Here is a 15,876-nt window from a genome sequence, read left to right as displayed (position 1 = left end):
TGACCTCCTTTTTATAGCCGAGTCCGAACGGCGTTCCACATTGCAGTGAAACCACTTAGATAAGCTTTTGAACACTCAGAAATGTCACCAGCGTTGCTGAGGTGGGATAATCCACCGCTGAAAAACTTTTTCGAACCCACGACCTCGTGTGTGCAAGGCGGGCATGCTAACCATTGCACCACAATGGCTCCCAATAAATATAATAGTATCAATTAATATTTTAAACATTTTCAATCATTGGATTAATTTGCTCTATGTTTCTAGTTTGATTAAAAAGTTAATTGTAATTATTACTTTCTTAATTGAATAAGTTTTTAACTTCAGTCAACTTTTTAATAAGAAATATTTAGGTGATATTTGTTTCTGTGTAGGTAAATTGATTAATTTGACTTTAGAACAAGGAATTGTAATGAGAATGAAAAATCGAAACGAAACTTTAGTTGAAAGTCTAGTTTTGCAAACGGCGACATTTGGACTTTCCGACATTTTTTGTTTTAAAAATCGACATTCGACTTTCTTCAAAACTTTGGTCGATATTTACACTTTTCGATTTTTCCCAAATTTGAAAAAGTCGATTTTTCGACTATCGAAAAAATCGACTTTTACGATTATTGATTAGACGACTTTCCAATTTTTGTTGAATTTTCAGCATAAAAAGATCTACATCATATTCCCCTTTCGACTTTTTCGTTAAAGTTCAATTAGTCAATTTCGACAAGCATCAAAAATCGATTAGTCAATAGTTATACCCTATATTTTTATACACTGTGGCGTATACGTCACACTGAGGAACATGGTATTATAAGTTAGTACATAAGTCTGCAAAACCCAGAAGGAGACGAAATAGACACATGGTATCGGTCCCTGAGTATTTTTGCTGCCCAATTATCATAAATTCAGGCTCATTTGCTCTTAAAAAAAAAAAAAACTTTACAACAAAGAAGAATTTCGCTTTTTTCCTTTGAGTGTATCTCTAATTGGAACTAAAATAATTATAATTCTTGGTGAATATTGGTCACTGAGCGCATTAGGCAATAACAGAAATTGAATAATTGCTCTATAATTGTTTATTATTGAATAAAATGTAGCAATAATTTTGTTTATTATTGAATAAAATGTAGCAATTGTCAATTGAATTTTTTCGTCATGTCATTCATTCAATAAGGTGTTTAATAAAAAACTGGCTCGCTTTTTTTTTAACTCATCTTTAAGAAATTGAAAATACCAAGTCTACTAAGGTTAATATCAAATGAGACCTCAATTGCAAATGAATACAATTATTTGTTCCTCTGGTAGATAAGACGCATGTGTAATTAATTATAAAAAAATTTTGGGCGTGCGTCTGTCGTCATACCAACTAACAAGCAAACTACGAGCAAATGCATATATTTGGTCGATAAATAATTGTTATCCGAATTTTCGATTGTGATAAATTAACAAATTTATTATATTGTTAATTGACGACTGCCATAATTTATACCGTCAGACAGATCTAATCGTTCTTTGTGTCGTCTTGGTTTTGACATCCATCATCTTGCTACAGTAGCATTATCTATTCGAAAATGTCATTGAGGTGTTAAAATAATGTCATCCACACTCTTCCTCTATGTCCACTCATTCCATTAAATTGTATTAGATAGTGTCATCAAAGTGTTGATGAATTTTTTCACGAAAGAAAGATTTTATTTATGAGGAGTCCAAAATTTTAGCTAACAGGTAAATATCTTATCAAATTTATTTCGAGATAATTAACCCTTTAGATATTTACTGAAACTGCGTCATTTTTACAAATTAGTTAAAAATTTTAAATAGGCACACAGCCTAATTGAAAGCTAATTCAAAAGCAACAGTCATTCACACATATTGTGAATATGATACTAAATACCAAAGCGAGATAATTATATTAAAAAAATATAAATTACATTCAATTAATATCAAAAAATAATAATAAGATAAATGGAAATATTGCACGATGGCAGACGAAGTGCCATCTGATATTTGTTTTATTGGCAGCTCATTATATTGTTTACAAGCCATCAAAATCGTTTTTTTCTTAGTTCATACACAAAAAAATACATGAATTTAATAAATTAATCAGAAATGATAAATTAACTGATATAAAATTTTCAATTGACTCGGAAAATTTGTTAAAAAATGATTGCTGATTAAAAATTAATTATATAATAAAGTATATATTAACTTTGTTAGTCCGTTTGTAACACATCGAAATATTGCTCTAAGATCCCATAAAGTATATATATTCTGGGTCGTGGTGAAACTCTGAGTCGATCTAAGTATGTCCGACCGTCCATCCGTCTGATGAAATCACGCTAACTTCCGAAGGAAACAAGCTATCGACTTGAAACTTGGCACAAGTCGTGGTTATTGCTGTAGGTCGGGCGGTATTGTAATTGGGTCATATCGGTCCCCTTTTAGGTAGAGATCCCCAGCTTTAACCTCCGTAACTTCTTAGAGGAACAAAATTCATCCGATTCGGTTGAAATTTGGTACATTGCCACTAACAACCATGCAAATCCATATCGGTCTATAGTTATATATAGGCGATCTCAAATCACACAAAAATTGATCAATATCGGTTTATAATCATGTTTGCCACTCGAGCCAAAAATAATCTACCAAAATTTTATTTCTATAGAAAATTTTGTCAAAATGTTATTTCTATAGAAAATTTTGTAAAAAATTTTATTTCTATAGAAAATTTTGTCAAAATTTTATTTCTATAAAAAATTTTGTCAATATTTTTTTATATATAGAAAATTTTGTCAACATTTTATTTCTATAGAAAATTTTGTCAAAATTTTATTTCTATAGAAAATTTTGTCAAAATTTTATATCTATACAAAATTTTGTCAATATTTTATTTCTATAGACAAGTTTGTCAAAAATTTATTTCTATACAACATTTTGTCAATATTTTATTTCTATAGAAAATTTTGTCAAACTTTTATATTTATTTCTATAGAAAATTTTGTCAAACTTTTATTTCAATAGAAAATTTTGTCAAACTTTTGTTTCTATAGAAAATTTATGAAGTACCTCTTTGTTGGAGAGAAATATTTTTCAAAATCTACCAAAACGGCAAGAATTCAAAAGCTTATTTCTATAAAAAATTTTGTCGAAATTTTATTTCTTTTCAAAATTTTATTTGTATAGAAAATTTTGTCAAACTTGTATTTTGTCAAAATTTCATTTCTATAGAAATTTTTGTAAAAAATTTTATTTCTATAGAAAATTTTGTAAAAATTTTATTTCTATAGAAAATTTTGTCAAAATTTTATTTCTATACAAAATTTTGTCAATAAAGGGTGATACGTTCAAAATTTGGTCAAGGGAAAACGCGTGTAAATCGGTGAAATCGTTTATTTAAAAAATCAAATTAAATTTCTTTTTCAAGTTCAATTAGTATAAAATTCAGGAAAAATATTCAGTTAGGCTTTCGCTTTTCCAAATCCGAATTGCCGGGCCTCACGCCTTGAACTGCTGCTCGTCCTTAGCAGTTTTTTTGGTCTTCTTTAGGTTCCGCTTGACAATAGTCCAGTATTTCTCAATTGGGCGGAGCTCTGGCATGTTGGGAGGGTTCTTGTCCTTGGGAACCACCTGCACGTTGTTGGCGGCGTACCACTCCATGGCCTTTTTACCGTAATGGCAGGATGCCAAATCCGGCCAAAACAGTACGGAACAACCGTGTTTCTTCAGGAAAGGCAGCAGACGTTTATTCAAACACTCTTTCACGTAAATTTCTTGGTTGACAGTCCCGGAAGCTATGAAAATGCTGCTTTTCAAGCCACAGGTACAGATGGCTTGCCAAACCAGATATTTCTTTGCGAACTTTGACAGTTTTATGTGCTTGAAAATATCTGCTACCTTTCCCCTTCCTTTTGCCGTATAAAACTCCTGTCCCGGAAGCTGCTTGTAGTCGGCTTTGACGTAGGTTTCGTCGTCCATTACCACGCAGTCAAACTTCGTCAGCATCGTCGTGTACAGCCTCCGGGATCGCGCTTTGGCCGTCGTATTTTGTTTATCATCGCGATTTGGAGTCAATACCTTCTTGTAAGTCGATAGTCCGGCTCGTTTTTTGGCTCGATTCACGGTTGTAGACGATACACCCAGCTTATTTGCGGCATCTCGGAGAGAGAGGTTAGGGTTTCCCTTGAAACTACCGGCAACTCTCTTTGTCGTCTCAACGTCTTCCGATTTTCGATTTCCCCCCGATCCAGACTTCCTTGCTGTCGACAAACGTTCCCCAAACACTTTAATTACATTTGTAACGGTTGATTTGGCAACTTTTAGCGATTTTGCCAGCTTTGCGTTCGAGTAGCTCGGATTTTCGCGATGCGCGAGCAAAATTTTGATACGCTGCTCTTCTTGCTTGGACGGCATTTTGACAACTGAAGAGTGAATTCCAAAATCAAAATAGGAGCAACATTCTACACACACACCTTCAAAATGAGGGGTGTTAAGGTTTTTTAAATGCAAAATTTAAAGAAATACGTCAAGTTTATATTGACCACATTTTGACCGTATAACCCTTTATTTTATTTCTATACAAAATTTTGTCAAAATTTTATTTCTATACAAAATTTTGTCAATGTTTTATTACCCTTTCTATAAGGGTGTGAAGATAAATTCGCGAGTTAAATTCGTGGTTTGTGTCATGGCTAAGCAAAATTCAAATTTGTGGAACGAATTTAACTTTGTGGGACGAATTTAACTTGTGGAACGCATTCCAAAACACATTTTTTTCTTAAAAAGAGGAAATTTAGTGGTGGAAAAACTGGCAAACACTGTCAATTATTTAATATGTAAGAATACCAAACATTCGTAGTTTTATATCGTAGAAAAATTGAGCTATAAGAGATAACTCTACAGTCGCATAAAACAGTCAGTATATCCTTATGTAATGGTGGTCAATTGACCAGACAAAATGCCAGTGGAACATACCGACGAGGACAAAAAACCAAAATTAAAAAATCAAAAGTCTCATGTACAGTATTTGAGATATAGCGTCACCAGATATCGGCTATATATAGCCGATATCTGGCTATATATATCTGGTGACGCTATATCTCAAATACTGTACATGAGACTTTTGATATTTTAATTTTGGTTTTTTGTCCTCGTCGGTATGTTCCACTGGCATTTTGTCTGGTCAATTCACCAAAAACGGTTTCCCAGATATGGGCAATCCAATATCTGGGCTATATATAGCCGATATCTGGTGACGCTATATCTCAAATACTGTACATGAGACTTTTGATATTTTAATTTTGGTTTTTTGTCCTCGTCGGTATGTTCCACTGGCATTTTGTCTGGTCAATTCACCAAAAACGGTTTCCCAGATATGGGCAATCCAATATCTGGGCTATATATAGTCGATATCTGGTGACGCTATATCTCAAATACTGTACATGAAACTTTTGATTTTTTAATTTTGGTTTTTTGTCCTCGTCGGTATGTTCCACTGGCATTTTGTCTGGTCAATTCACCACCATTACATAAGGATATACTGACTGTTTTATGCGACTGTAGAGTTATCTCTTATAGCTCAATTTTTCTACGATATAAAACTACGAATGTTTGGTATTCTTACATATTAAATAATTGACAGTGTTTGCCAGTTTTTCCACCACTAAATTTCCTCTTTTTAAGAAAAAAAATGTGTTTTGGAATGCGTTCCACAAGTTAAATTCGTCCCACAAAGTTAAATTCGTTCCACAAATTTGAATTTTGCTTAGCCAAGACACAAACCACGAATTTAACTCGCGAATTTATCTTCACACCCTTTATTTCTATAGACAATTTTGTCAAAATTTTATTTCAATAGAAAATTTTGTCAAAATTTTATTTCAATAGAAAATTTTGTCAAACTTTTTTTTTCAAACCGACCAAAACTTCAAACCGGTTCGTAATTATTTGTATACTTCCCTATATAAATCGACCAAGAACTGAATTATATACGTATTTAATCGGTTAGTTAGTCCCTATGGACTTACAATTAAGAAGATGGTGTTAAAAAGTTTTAAGATACCTTGCCATCGGCAAGTATTACCGCAACCCAAGTAATTCGATTGTGGATGACAGTCTTTAGTAGAAGTTTCTACGCAATCCATGGTGGAGGGTACATAAGATTCGGCCTGGCCGAACTTACGGCCGTATATACTTGTGTTTTTGTTTTTAATTTCTTCATTCAAAAGAGCTTCCATGGCATAACTTCCAAAGCAAAGGATCCGAAAACGAAGTACTTCCGTTATTTCATTCATTTGGAGATGTTCCAAGTTTTCACTATGCCCGGTCCAAACTACTTTTTTGGAAGCTCTTTTTTGCTGGTTAGTCATATGCCAGTTGAGACATTAACTAATGAAAAGTTTTCAGTTAATGTTAAGATATTTGCAATTTACATTCTATTAGTTGGCAGTTAAAGCCTAACGGATTTATATGAAAATGGTCCTAAGTTAGTTAAGAATGTGAGTGAAAGTATCTACGTTTTTAATTAAAAAACTAATTGAGTATTATAATTGAGTATATGATATTCATTTTAAATTTTATATAAATTTTTAATTTTAATTCATTGAAATTGGTTAATGAAATCAATTAATTTTTTAATTATGTATTTTTAAAGCCCAATTAAAACTGTATTTGATATCATTTTCGTGATAGAAGATATTTCAATTAAAAAATTAATTGGACCAATTAATTTCGTGATTCGTGATACCGCAAAATCAGGGTTTGACCCTGAGGATAATGGACCTACATTTTTAATTGAAAAATAAATTCAATTAAATCTATATTAATTAAAAAAAAAAATTTTAATGAATACACCCAAAAAAAAGTGACCACTTCTTTAAGTTAAAATGAACTCATTGTGAAGAAAGTTGAACTTCGTATAGCACCAAAGACATTTTTATTTGTTTGAACGATGTGATTTTCGTAGAAATTAGGTATAATGCATTCCATATATTAGTTAACATTTTCCTATATTTATGTACCACTATACTACAGAATGAAAAAATTTAACTGATTTGAATTCATATATGGAATGATTTTATTGAAATTTTTTCATTCATTTGGACAAATCTTACATATTTGTGGTAAAACTTTTACTTCATAATTAGAACTGGTTGCCTTCGTTTTTAAATACAATTTTATTTATTTATATAAGCAATTTTATCTTCAATAAAAGACATGTTTTATTAATATATTGAATATATTTATTAAGAATCAACAGCATCGACTGTCCTTGAAATATTAGTTTATTATTCCACTATTTCCAATTTCCATGTGATATTATCAACTGTAAAACGCACTTTTTCATCTTCTTCTTGTACTTTTCACTTTTAATAAGTTGCTTCCTAACGATTTTGTCCTCCTTTTACAATTTCAATACCTACAAATATAAAAAATGATAAAACATTTTTGTTACAAAAGGTTAGCGTCACTGAATATTACCTGATATTTGAAGATTCCAAAATGAAGACAAATGAAAGGGTAATTATTCTGCTGGTGTTTTCTTCCTTTATACACCATCACGACATTGATAGATTTATTTTCAAAAAACGAAAAATTTTCTCACTAATTTAAAATAACAAATATTGTATATATTTTAATTGCTATTTATTATATTATTTTACCATATTATTTTTTAACAATCTCTCAGTATACCACAACAACGCGATTCCAACTAAAAAAACAAACCACGCGCAAATATATCGATTACACCCACGCGCAAACACATCGATTACGATGACAGGTATCGATTACATGTAGACAATAGAAATATAGGAAAATTTCCTATATTCTAACAAGTTTTTTTCCTTACGTTTTGAAAGGATTGCAAACTTCTTAGTACGAATGAACTAAACTATTTTTCTAAGCCAAGTGTTGTTCGTATATATGAAAAGTTTCTATTATAAAGGAAGTCGCAATTATCATTTTATAAGAAATTTTACTAATTTTGAGGAAACTTGGTTTTAGTTCGTTTTTTGTTTATTTTTACGAATGCTTTGTTATCGGTGAATAAAATTTTCTTGTTCAGTAGGAAATTCTTATACCCAGCGAAGAAAACAGTATGAGTAAAATTCCATGCCTTATTCTAGTTAATGAACTATTCCTAACTGCTTACAGTTTAGGATTTTTTTACTGAAACGAGTAAATTTTATTATTTCTCACAAAAATTTACCTTAATGGAAATAAAATGGATAAACTATGTTGATGAAAAATTTTTCCTTTAGTTTCGAAGGCACTTTTTTCTGGGTGTATAATATAACTGAATATAATATGTGTTGTAATGTGTTTATCATTGATTTGATGTTTAATCCTCGATCTACCCACCCACAAATATTACATTGACTTTTGGTATTTATTTACAGACATAACCTAAATGCAATCTATTTATAAATATTTGCTTTCTAATTATTTGAAATTCAATTTTTATAAGTTTTTGATTTTAATTTTTTTTAGTTTTACATTTTCCATTTTCTTTCGATGAGGTGTCGTTTCCGCTGTAATTACATTTGCCAAATATAATTAAAATTTCACAAATTGCATAGATTTCTTTTATTTCTGTGGGATAGTCTTTTTCTATAATTCTTTAATTAGACTATTTTGAGGAAATCTGTTTGTCATTTGTTATGTATATATACATGTGTGGTGGGTAAAGATTTTTTTTAATGGGAGGGATGCTGTGTTTTTTGAGTCTTTTTGGGTGATTTGTTTGGTTACATCAATTGTTTTTGCATACATCATTTAAATACTTACATAAATATTGTTATTATTATTATTATTAGAATAAACAGCGATAACATATGTTTGTATATACAGATTAATATTGTTATTATTTGAATGTTTTATTCTCACATTAATCAACAAAAATGAATTGCGCTAATACCATCCATATGAATTAGCACTCGCTCCGTAGTATGAATACCTGTCGTATTTGAGATTAAATATTTTTTTCTTTTTAGAACAAATATGAGATACAATGTTCTTATAAACAATAATAATACAATGTGAAAATATTAAAATGGGTATATTTCCCTTTTTTATTCCATGTTCGCAAAGCTTTATACTGCCATATACCCTCCACCATAGGATGGGGTGGACCCCATAATGTATATATATTCTGGGTCGTGGTGAAATTCTGAGTCGATCTAAGCATGTCCGTCCGTCTGTCACGCTAACTTCCAAACGAAACAAGCAAATTTCATCCGATTCGGTTTAAATTTGGTACGTGGTGTTAGTATATGGTCTCTAACAACCATGCCAGAATTGGTCCATAAGTATATATAGCCCCCATATAAACCGATCCACAGATTTGGCTTGCGGAGCCTCAAAGAGAAGCAAATTTCATCCCATTCGGCTGAAATTCGGTATATGATCTTGATATATGGTCTCTAACAACCATGCCAGAATTGGTCCATATCGGTCCACAATTATATGTAGCCCTCATATAAACCGATCCCCATATTTGACCTCCGGATCCTCTTGGAGGAACAAAATTCTTCCGATCCCGTTGAAATTGGTCCGTATCGGTTCATATTCATGATTGCCACTCGAGCCAAAAATAATCTCCTGAGTAGAAAAATGAGAGATCTAATTTGATACGATTAGATACGAGTAGATCCGAAAAATGGTAAGATCTAATAAGATATGGCAGGAGATCTAATAATATCTGGCCAGATCCACAAATTTTTACACGGGTAGATCTAATGTCTTAGATATAATTACATCTATCCCTATATATATAGTTGGATCTGATGTTAGATATCGTCATATAATATAATTATATCTAAGTCTATCTCATTATATGTGGGTAAATCTGCATAGATCTAAAGTGGCCAATTTTAAGATCTAATCATATTAGATCCTCCAATTTTTACACGGGCTAGCAAAATTTTATTTCTATAGAAAATTTTGTCAAAATTTTATTTCTATAGGAGATTTTGTCAAAATTTTATTTCTATAGAAAATTTTGTCATCGGCAACGGTTACCGCAACCCAAGTAATTTGATTGTGGATGACAGTCTTTACTAGAAGTTTCTACGCCAATCCATGGTGGAGGGTACATAAGCTTCGGCCTGGCCGAACATACGGCTGTATATACTTGTTTCTAATTGAAATCAAGAATTTAGACTATTCAGCCCCACTTAGACTATTCAGTCCATTGTGATACCTGGAAAAGTGTGGAGGCAATGTTCCCACGGTTGCCACAGTTGGTAGAATTCTATCAAAAATGGTAGATTTGCTACTGTTTGGTAGAATGGTTGATTTCTTGATGTTTTGGTAGATTTTTCTATAGAATTACAATTTTCACAAAATCTTATAGAAATAAAACTTTGACAAAATTTTCTATAGAAATAAATTTTGGAAAATTTTCTATAGAAATAAAATTTTGACAAAATTTTCTATAGAATTAAAATTTTGACAAAATTTTCTATAGAAATATAATTTTGACAAAATTTTCTATAGAAATATAATTTTGACAAAATTTTCTATAGAAATAAAATGTTGACAAATTTTTCTAAAGAAATAAAATCGGGACAAAATTTTCTATAGAAATAAAATCGGGACAACATTTTCTATAGAAATAAAATTTTGACAAAATTTTCTATAGAAATAAAATTTTGTCAAAATTTTCTATAGAAATAAAATGTTGACAAATTTTTCTAAAGAAATAAAATCGGGACTACATTTTCTATAGAAATAAAATCGGGACAACATTTTCTATAGAAATAAAATTTTGACAAAATTTTCTACAGAATTAAAATTTTGACAAAATTTTCTATAGAAATAAAATTTTGACAAAATTTTCTATAGAAATAAAATGGTGCCAAATTTTCTATAGAAATAAAATGTTGGCAAAATTTTCTATAGAAGTAAAATTTTGACAAAATTTTCTATAGATATAAAATTTTAACAAAATTTCTGTAGAAATAAAATTTTGACAAAATTTTCTATAGAAATAAAATTTTAACAAAATTTTATATAGAACTAAAATTTTGGCAAAATTTTCTATAGAAATAAAATTTTTAGAAATTTTTTTATAGAAATAAAATTTTGTACAGAAATAAAATATTAACAAAATTTTCTATAGAAATACAATTTTTACAAAATTTTCTATACAAATAAAATCTTGACAAAATTTTCTATACAAATAAAATTTTGAAAATATCTTCTATAGAAATAAAATTTTGACAAAATTTTCTAAAGATATAAAATTTTGAGGAAATTTTCTATAAAAATAAAACTTTGAAAAAATTACATTAGAAATAAAATTTGGACAAGATTTTCTATAAAAATAAAATTTTGACTACATTTTCTATAGAAATAAAGTTTTGACAAAAGTCTCTATAGAAATAAAATTTTGACAAAATTTTCTATAGAAATAAAATTTTGACAACATTTTCTATAGAAATAAAATTTTGACAAAATTTTCTATAGGAATAAAATTTTAACAAAATTTTCCATAAAAATAACATAAAACTTTGAGAAAATTACTATAGGAATAAAATTTGGACAAGATTTTCTATAAAAATAAAATTTTGACAAAATTTTCTATAGAATTAAATTATTAACAAAATTTTCTATAAAAATAAAACTTTGAGAAAATTTACTATAGAAATAAAATTTTGACAAGATTTTCTATAAAAATAAAATTTTGACAAAATTTTCTATAGAAATAAAATTTTGAAAATATCTTCTATAGAAATAACATTTTGACAAAATGTTCTATATAAATAAAATTTTAACAAAATTTTCTATAGAAATAAAATTTTGACAAAATTTTCTATAGAAATAAAATTTTGACTAAATTTCTATAAAAATAAAATTTTGACAAAATTTTCTATAAAAATAAAACTTTGACAAAATGTTGTATAGAAAAAAATTTTGACAAAATTTCTATAGAAAAAAAATTTTGACAAAAAAATCTGTTTTTGTTCTTATTGTTGGTTTGTACTTTAATCATATTTGTTGTTTTGATCTCAGCTTTAAAACCATTGCGTTGACTAAACTACAAGAGTAGCTTAACCAGCAGAGGAAAAAAATGTTTGTCAAGTTTATTTGGGCAAAGCCCTATAGACTGCAAGATGGTTGGATGGACTCACGTTTCGGAATTACCACATTCCTCATCAGCATCCTCTACTTGCAGCAAAACTATCAACCAATTATCAGAATAAGTTCAGGCAGTTCACTAAACCCAAAGTGAACCGTACTTGAACCTTCCGAAAAAAGGTTTATGATAGCCGGCCATTGCCGAAATAAATTTGTACAAACATATCTCTTTTCCTTTGCCACTGTCAAAGTTTCTATAGAAATAAAAGTTGGCAGTTGTGACCGGGGTACAAGCGCATAAAGCCTGGCGTCAAAGTAAACGCGACTTATTGGGAAAATATTGTGGGATCTACTTTTTAGGTGGAACCATCATTTAAACCACGTGTAAACCAAGAATGACAAAAAATCACGTTTCGTACTTGCAATTCGTCAGATGACAATTCTATGGACTTTTCTATTTTGGCCAATTTAGAGAGCAAGGTGAGGGCTAAACCTATTCCAATGTGTGGGCTAAAACTATGAATGGATTCTAGAATTTATATATTTTTATACATATTTTTTGTCAGTTGAATCAATAAAAAAATATATTCCACAAAATATAGGGTCGTTTAAATTGGTAACACTTTGTATCAGCTACTCTATATATATTTTCGTTTTATTTGTTAGAAAGTTTCCTAGATAAATACAAAACAAATAATGAAATAAAACCAATTAACTATAATATAGCAATTATCGAATTCTATTTATCGCAATCAATCATTGATTATATGACGTCATATTGTACAGACCCCATAGGTTTGGGTCAATAACATAGGCGACAATCCCCTAACAATTGTTTATGTCGTCATTTTGTAATCAGCAAATTTTTGCAATAAAAAAATCTTGGCATACACACGCTAATATATACTATACGGCTATTCTTTTTATGTCACAGTAAATAAAATTATTTTGTTTTGTTTTTTTTTTTATTTTAGATTTTAGCGCCAAGTTAACGCCATGAAGTTTGCCGAACATTTAACGGCGCATATAACGCCGGAATGGCGTAAACAATATATTAACTATGAGGTAAGTCTTTATCCTTTAGTCATGCTAACTGATCCTTTTAATATTATATGTATATCGTTTTCGTCTCATATAGGAAATGAAAGCCATGTTATACATGGCCGTTGAAGAGGCCCCCTCAGTGGATAGTGTTGAAGATGAAGTACTTAAACGCCATTTTGCCAATTTCGATGAGAATTTCTTCCATTATTGTGATAAAGAGCTGAAAAAGATCAATACTTTCTATTCGGAAAAGTTGGCTGAAGCCACACGTAAATTTGCTACACTTAAGGCTGAACTGAAAACCTGTATCGATGAGTCTGAACGTACGGCCAAAAAGTCTAAGAATCCTATGAAATCTGTAGGCTTGCCGCATCGCAAAGCTCAAGAATTGAAATTGGCCTTTAGCGAATATTATTTGAGCCTAATTCTCTTACAGAATTATCAAAATCTTAATCATACTGGTTTTCGTAAAATCCTCAAGAAACATGATAAACTCTTGCGGGTGGATACTGGAGCTAAATGGCGTCAAGATCATGTGGAAGCATCACATTTCTTTACCAATAAAGATATTGACAATATCATCAATGAAACAGAAACTATGGTTACAAGTGAACTGGAAGGTGGTGATCGACAAAGAGCCATGAAACGTTTGCGTGTACCACCTTTGGGTGAACAACAGAGTCCATGGACAACATTTAAAGTTGGTCTATTTTCGGGATCGTTTATTGTTTTGGGCATTGTTGTGGTCTTATCGGGTGAGTAAAAAAACTTTATAAACATTAAGAAATCAGTATTTTACCTATAGGGGATTTTTTTAATAGACTATAGTGGTATGTTACATATATGAGTTTCTAATCTTTTATTATCCACATTATGTCCAATCGATTTCTTATCAATTTGTTTAATTGAACTATTTCAGCTTATTAACTTGTGTTTTTTAAGTAAGTGGCTTCTAATAAATATTTGGCTATGCAGACGAAAGATTGATATTGATTAACAATATCATTTAAATATTTTCAGTCATATGCTTCGGCAATTCATAGATTATATTTTGGAACGTTGTTGCCATTTTAGTCGTTTTTGAAAAGTTTAGTATTTGAAAATTATAAGTTCTATACTATCTACCACATGTTTAAAACTTTGAAATAACGTTCTACTCCATAATAAGTTTGAATAAAAGAATGAATATAAGACACTCTCGTGAAGTGTTATACAAACATAGCAATTTTCCTTTGTTTGGAATACGAAAAAAGCTATCGTTCAATATACAGGAACAGGGCATTAATGTGTTTTATATATTTTGCACATTTTATTGCAATCACTTATATGTGGCCCGAAATACTATTAAAAAACATTTAAAATTTAAATAAATTTTTCTTCTAACTGTTGGGGAGCCACCGTGGTGCAATGGTACAGAACAACTAACATTTGGAGAGGTGTGAATGATTTCGCTTGTTAGAATGATTTGGCTTGAAACACAAGAACACAAAAAATATTTTTTGTGCGAAGGACATGGAAGACTTTTTGCTTTTGTCTTTTTTTAGGCCATAATTTTTGAAAATTTCCTACACAGAAAAAAAGATTGCTACAATATTTCCAATTAAAATATCGAAAGACTAAGTCAGTTAAAAAAATGAATCGGAAAATGATTTTTATACCCTCCACCATAGGATGGGGGTATATTAACTTTGTCATTCTGTTTGTAACAAATCGAAATATTGCTCTAAGACCCCATAAAGTATATATATTCGTGGTGTCGTGGTAAAATTCTGAGTCGATCTAAGCATGTCCGTCCGTCCGTCTGTTGAAATCACGCTAACTTCCGAAAGAAACTAGCTATCGACTTGAAAATTGGCATAAGTAGTTGTTATTGATGTAGGTCGGATGGTATTGCAAATGGGCCATATCGGACCTCTTTTACGTATAGCCCCCATATAAACCGACGCTCAGATTTGGTTTGCGGAGCCTCTTGGAGAAGCAAAATTCAACCGATCCCCATATAAACCCATCCTAATTTTTGGCTTGCGGAGCCCTAAGATAAGCAAATTTTATCCGATCCGGCTGAAATTTGGGACATGTTGTAAGTATATGGTCTCTAACAACCGTGCAAAAACTGGTCCACATCGGTTCATAATTATATATAGCCCCCATATAAACCGATCCCCCAGATTTGGCTTACAGAGCCTCTAAGAGAAGCAAATTTCATCCGAACCGGTTGAAATTAGGTACATGGTGTTAGTATATGGTAACAACCATGCAAAAATTGGTCCATATCGGTCCATAATTATATATAGCCCCCATATAAACCGATCCCCCGATTTGGCTTGCGGAGCCTCTAAGAGAAGCAAATTTCATCCGATCCGGTTGATATTTGGTACATGGTGTTAGTATATGGTCTCTAACAACCATGCTAAAATTGGTCCATATCGGTCCATTATTATATATAGCCCCCATATAAACCGATCCCCAGATTTGACCTACGGATCCTCGTGGATGAGCAAAATTCGTTCGATTCGGTTGTATTTGGTACATGGTGTTAGTATATGGTCTCTAACAACCATGCTAAAATTGGTCCATATCGGTCCATTATTATATATAGCCCCTATATAAACCGATCCCCAGATTTGGCTTGAAGAGCCTCTAAGAGAAGCAAATTTCATCCGATCCGGTTGATATTTGGTACATGGTGTTAGTACATGGTCTCTAACAACCATGCTAAAATTGGTCCATATCGGTCCATTATTATATATAGCCCCTATATAA

The 15,876-nt window shown here is 30.8% G+C and overlaps 1 protein-coding gene and 1 long non-coding RNA gene across 4 annotated transcripts in view; one reads left to right on the top strand and one right to left on the bottom strand.

The window, feature by feature from the left end:
* LOC142230631 (solute carrier family 53 member 1-like) overlaps positions 1-15,876 on the top strand; it is a 68,673-nt gene that overhangs the window by 45,495 nt on the left and 7,302 nt on the right. For all 3 annotated transcript variants that reach the window (XM_075301273.1, XM_075301271.1, XM_075301272.1), the window contains exons 2-3: positions 13,044-13,134; positions 13,208-13,868. In XM_075301273.1, coding sequence (XP_075157388.1) covers positions 13,066-13,134; positions 13,208-13,868 — 730 coding nt within the window. In that variant the 5' untranslated portion in view covers positions 13,044-13,065. The remainder of the gene's footprint in view (positions 1-13,043; positions 13,135-13,207; positions 13,869-15,876) is intronic.
* LOC142231503 (uncharacterized) lies at positions 7,145-7,694 on the bottom strand. The gene is made up of 2 exons (XR_012720811.1): positions 7,468-7,694; positions 7,145-7,405 (listed from the first exon to the last, which is right to left on the bottom strand). It is a non-coding gene; the product is annotated as an uncharacterized LOC142231503 (long non-coding RNA).

Source organism: Haematobia irritans, chromosome 3 (genome assembly GCF_050003625.1).
Source record: "Haematobia irritans isolate KBUSLIRL chromosome 3, ASM5000362v1, whole genome shotgun sequence".
Classification (NCBI taxonomy): domain Eukaryota; kingdom Metazoa; phylum Arthropoda; class Insecta; order Diptera; family Muscidae; genus Haematobia; species Haematobia irritans.
The sequence above is the reverse complement of the archived record's forward strand: the minus strand, read 5'-3'. Positions and strand labels throughout refer to the sequence as shown.